The sequence below is a fragment of the Amblyomma maculatum genome, chromosome 2 (assembly GCF_055883805.1).
Source record: "Amblyomma maculatum isolate TAMU_Amacu chromosome 2, ASM5588380v1, whole genome shotgun sequence".
NCBI lineage: Eukaryota > Metazoa > Arthropoda > Arachnida > Ixodida > Ixodidae > Amblyomma > Amblyomma maculatum.
In genome coordinates this window covers 184,594,072-184,599,535 of record NC_139345.1, presented here as the reverse complement: position 1 = coordinate 184,599,535, position 5,464 = coordinate 184,594,072, and the positions used below count along the sequence as shown (strand labels likewise).

Sequence of the window (5,464 nt, the reverse complement as noted above, 5' to 3'; positions counted from 1 at the left end):
GAAAATCAATATGCAGAGGACTAAGGTAATGTTCAACAGCCTCGGGAAAGAACACCAGTTTACGTTAGGTAGCGAAGCACTGGGAGTAGTAGGCGAATATGTATACTTAGGGCAGGTAGTAAACGCAGATCCGGAGCATGAAAAGCAAATAACTAAAATAAGAAGATTACCGGTATCGCTCAAGAGGAAATTAACAGTTGCATCTTGCCTGTACTCACCTATGGGGCTGAAACGTGGAGGCTAACCAAGAGGGTTCTACTTAAGTTGAGGACAGCGCAGAGGGCTATGGAACGAAAAATGGTAGGGGTAACATTGACAGATAGGGAGCGTGCAGAGTGGATCAGAGAAATAACTCAAGTTACTGACATTTCAGGGAAATCAAGAAAGAAATGGGCATGGGCAGGACATGTAGTGTGAAGAGAGGATAACCGATGGTCGCTGAGGGTAACAAACTGGATTCCAAAGGAAGCAAAGCGTAGCAGGGGGCGGCAGAAAGTTAGGTTGGCGGATGAGGTTAAGAAATTCGATGGGGTGAAGTGGATGCAGCTACACACAGAACCTTGTCAACTGGAGAAATATGGGAGGGGCCTTCGCCCTGCAGTGGGTATAGTCAGGCTGATGATGATGACATCATGTGACTCGACTCAGAATCACGCTTACACCTTCATTGCGGGTACTTTATCGCCTTCCGCCTGTCGTGACGTAGGCTGCTGGTGTACGCAGGCCTTGCCTAGATCTCGGAGGCGACGGGCGTCGCTACAACAATAGCCAACATTTCAGCCTGCCGCTTCAACGGCATCGGGTCACGGCAGCGGCTGATTTGGTTGGCTCAAACCAAGACTGCGAGCAGCACAATTGTGGCGCTCAAATGCTCCAGTCACGAGGTATTATTTGCATTTCGCAGGCTTTCTTTTGAGCCTGGAAAAACGATACACTTGAGACTTTCTTTACCGCAATGAATGGAATGAAGGTTTCTGAAGGTGCTCTACAACTTCCCAATTAACATTTGTGGTCTAAGGTGAATATTTTGCAAGTTAGAAAAATAGCGTAATTAGCTAAATAATTGCAGAAGAAAACATTGCCTGTGATGCACGAGGAGACGGGCAGTTGCATGCAATTGATTCCATTGATCTATCTCAAATATATTATTTTGTAACCCTTGGTTCAAGTTAGCTGCTACACCCGGTATATATATATATATATATATATATATATATATAGTAAAGCCACGTTAATTCTCTCCCCGTTAATTCGGAAATTCGGATAATTCGCCCTGTTCACTCCCTTCCTTCAAAATTGTACATAGGTCTATGACTGCAAACTCTCTTTAATTCAGCGCTAAATTACGTGCGCACCGGTTAACTCGGACTGGAGACGGGTCGAGGCTGCCGCAGAAATTAGTTTCCGGAGCACGCATCGCTATGGCTATCATTCCCCAAAGGCCGGAAACGCCGGAAACCACTATTTCAAAACGTATGCGCATGACGCGCATCGCTACAGCCATCGTCTATCCATCCGAAACTCCGCTGCCATGGCTTCCTCCATGTCCGCTGCTGCGCCGACGTGTGTGCCGATGATCCGGCTCGTGCTTCTGCCTCCTAACACTACCTCTGCGCTTCACCCCATGGATCAAGCAGTTATCCAATACCGTCAAATTCCGAGCAAGCGCTGGTTTTCGTTCCGAAGTCGCCCCTCGGACATCCGACGGATCATCTATGCAAGACCGCAGAACATGCACAGTTATTCCAGCAGACGTCCGAGCACGGATATACGAACCATTATCGGACGTTTCACAGCAGCATGCATACCTAGCAAATCCACGTGGTTTTCATGCATTTGTAAAACGGTGGCAGGTCAGTGTTTTTATTAAAATAACTAGTCTTAAGTGAAATGAAAGTTTTATTTCACGAGATGTACGAGAGGGGAAGGGTTTGTCGTAGTACAGTCGAACCTGATGGCAGATGTGTTTTACACCCTGTTTTTCTGCACGAGGATGTCTCAGCTAGGCCTTATCGTGTTGAACATTTTCGAGACGCACTCGAACACATGTCATTGCTTTCGGAAGTTGCCGCCCTTGGGGCTTATCAGATGAACCACCTGTGGGTGGTAACCTTCAAAGATGAAGAAGTAAAAAAGAAGATGCTGAATGTTCCAGCATTCGACGTGAAGGAGCGTCGGTGTGTGGTGATTGACCCGTGCAATCAGGCTGTACGTCTGAAACTGTACTGGTTGTTACACGGCGCCCGCGATGAAGACGTGCGAGTGGCCCTGTCTCCGTTCGGAAAAGTAACGGAACTAACCAGAGACAAGTGGCGGGTGAATGGCTGCGTTGACAAGGCGTCCACGACTCGCTCCGAAACGCTGAAGTTACACGCAGGCGTCACCGTAGAGGATTTGCCGCACCAGCTGCGCGTTTCCGAAGACGTTGCTCTCGTCTACGTCCCGGGCAGGGCCCCGCTGTGCTTCCGGTGTAGCGGAACTGGGCATATACGCCGAGAGTGCCGCGTTCCGCGTTGCGGGTTGTGTCGCCGCTTTGGACACGAGGATACCCAGTGTGTGCGTACATACGCGAATGTTGCGGGTCCGGCACGGAAAGATGATGTGGCGGACCACTTGATGGACGCAGCTGATGCCGTGGAAATGACGCTGGAATGCAGTGAAGAGGGCAAGTTCAAGGAAACGCTCCCTAGAAAAAGCCGCGGCGGCGGAGGAGCTTCCAGATGGAACTGTAGAAGCAACGCCAATTGCTGCGGGCGCAACTACTGAGGGAGAGGCGAAGGGATACAAACCTACTGCCCCAAACACGCCAGTAAATCTGCAGGAGGCTTCCACGAGCGAACCTCGGGACGTGGACATGGCGTCGGCTTCCAGCATGCCTGCAAAGCGGGCACGTGAGGACGTCAATGAGTGTGAAGCTGGCAGGAGTGCGAACGGGAACGGGTTGCACCGACGAAGGCTAACCTGGTCCGTCGTCCGAGCTTCAAACCGAGGCCAAACGTCCCTCCAGACCGTAAGACTCCGTCATCAACGCCTCCGCCTTAGTGGGGGCGAGTTTTGCAAAGCAGATGTGATGTCCCGGTCGGTGATCGGGACCAAAGACCGTGTGAGACCTGTGCTGTACAGTGCAACTGGCATCGCTTCACGACACGAAACTTTTGGTGTATCACTATGCCACTCTGCCTTATAAGTGTGAGTAGAATGATCGGCGTCTTCTTTCTTTAAAATGGCTCGTCCTTTTCGAACTTGCCTACGCGTCGCAACGCTTAATGTGAGGGGCCTCTCAGCGCGCAGACGGCAACAGCAGTTAAATAGGCTAATGCTAGATAACGATATTGACTCACTTGCAGTACAAGAAACAAAAATTGAAAGTGAAGAGCAAACAGATCGAATGGTCGAAGTTTTTCGCAGCAGATACAACGTATGTGTAAGCCATGCGGATCAATAATCTGTCGGATGCATTATTTTAATCCGCAGGGCTATCAGCCAAGTTGAAGCTGTGATAACGTGTGGAACAGGTAGATTAGTAGTGTGTGATTTCCTTTTTGACGAAACTCCATGGATAGCAGTGTGTGTTTACGCTCCGAATAAGCGGGAGGAACGTGAGTGTTTTTTTCAATACGTGGAATCGTGCCTGTCTTGTGAGAAGCGTATATTATTGCTTGGTGACTTGAATTGTGTATGCAGACCAGAGGATAAGTGAACCAAAAGCCTTGTGCGTGACACTAGCGCAGAGTTACTTTTGAGAATAGTTAATGAGAATGAGTTAGAGGACGTTGGCAATGTGCTCATACCTGAGGGCCAAGAGAATTATACGCACTTTCAAGGTACTTCGCATGCTAGACGTGATCGCATTTACGTACCTGTTGCAACTGTACCAATGTGTTTCAGTTATAAGTGTGAGCATGTCAGCTTTAGTGACCATCCTTTAGTTATGGTCACATTTGGTAGAAAGGAGAAAACCACCAAATTCAGTTGGGAACTGCGGAAGTTTAATGATAAATTATTAGATAATGAAACATTTGTTAACCAAGTAGAAGAACGTATTACAAACCTATTACTGGGCAATGTGTGTCACTTTGTGCAAGCTTGGCAATTGTTTAAGTGTGACATTAAAGTAGCCGCAATAAACAGAGCAAGTGTCTTGCGGTTTAAGGAAAGAGAACGCGAAAAATATCTGCGTGGCGAACTAGACTATATGCTAAGCGTAGAAAGTATCGATTCCGGAAAATTTAGAAAAGAAATAAAAGAAACAAAGAGCAAACTGGAAGTGATCGATGAAGACAGGTATCGCGGCGCGATGATAAGGGCGCGGGCCGAGAGGCTGTGGTCTGGGGAAAGTCCCACTAAGCGGGTGCTCAGTGATGAGAAGCGGCACGCGGTGAACAAAGAGATAAACAAAATTTATTAACAAAATGAAATTACTAGTGAAAAGGCACTTGTAGAACGAGCCTTTTTCGAATTTTACAGCGACTTGCTTACAGAAGCAAAGAGTTTTTTTACCACTCATGCCCAGGTTGGATGATGACGTCAAGCAAATGCTGGAAAAACCAATAACAGCCGCGGAAATTGAAAGTGCCATAGATGAATTAAGTCTTCATAAGTCACCTGGACCTGACGGGCTTGGAGCAGCCTTGTATAAGTTATTCAAGGTAGAAATAGCTGTGTGTTTAAAACGGGTAATAACTGAATGTTATGAGAAAGACTTCGTCCCACCATCTTTCCGCAAGTTCCATGGAGTACTGATTCCAAAAACCGAGGACGCGGCTAAATTGCTCTGTGTCGGAAACTACCGCCCAATAAGTTTAACAAATGTGGACTATAAAATATACATGAAGGTCCTAGCCAGAAGATTGCAGAATGTCATTACAACCCTTGTAGGACCTCATCAGACGTGCGGAATTTAAGGAAAGACTATATTCACTAATATTCACGTTGCGAGAAGCGTATTGGAATGTTGCGATGCCATGCAAGATCACGTAGCAATGTTACAACTGGACCTGCACAAGGCCTTTGATCGAGTTGGGCATGATATCTTGTATGCACTTTTGGAGCATGTAAATGTCGGGAGTGTAATCACAAATGGTGTAAAATGGTTTACAAAGACTGCGTTGCAAAATTAGTCATAAAGAGTAAATTGAGTGAATGCATACCGGTGCTATCTTCTGTTCGACAAGGGTGTCCATTGTCACCCCTTCTCTTTGCCTTATACTTGGAGCCTTTCTGTTTGAGGCTTCTCTCCAGCGAAGCTATTACAGGGTACAGATTTTTCAATGGTGCAGTTAAGGTCCTAGCCTACGCTGACGACATCGCAGTGTTTTGTGCGGACCAAGACAGCGTAAAGGAAGTTGCCAAAGAAGCTGTGGAGTAGTGTAAGGCAGTGCAATTAACTGGACTAAATGTTTAGGTTTCTGGTATGGAGACTGGGAACACACACCGGAATACTTTTGTAACATCAGATGGACGA

General features: G+C 47.1%; 1 protein-coding gene across 1 annotated transcript; it reads left to right on the top strand.

The window, feature by feature from the left end:
• The first annotated feature begins 1,856 nt into the window (after positions 1 to 1,856).
• LOC146200590 (uncharacterized) lies at positions 1,857 to 2,766 on the top strand. Its single transcript, XM_084592402.1, has one exon. It carries the CDS (start codon positions 1,891 to 1,893, stop codon positions 2,764 to 2,766), a length of 876 nt encoding a protein of 291 aa, XP_084448528.1. The 5' UTR covers positions 1,857 to 1,890.
• The last annotated feature ends 2,698 nt before the right edge of the window (positions 2,767 to 5,464 follow it).

Bases quoted from the DNA above. Each gene is read 5' to 3' on its own strand.
- LOC146200590 (XM_084592402.1), top strand. From the start codon at position 1,891: ATGAAAGTTTTATTTCACGAGATGTACGAGAGGGGAAGGGTTTGTCGT.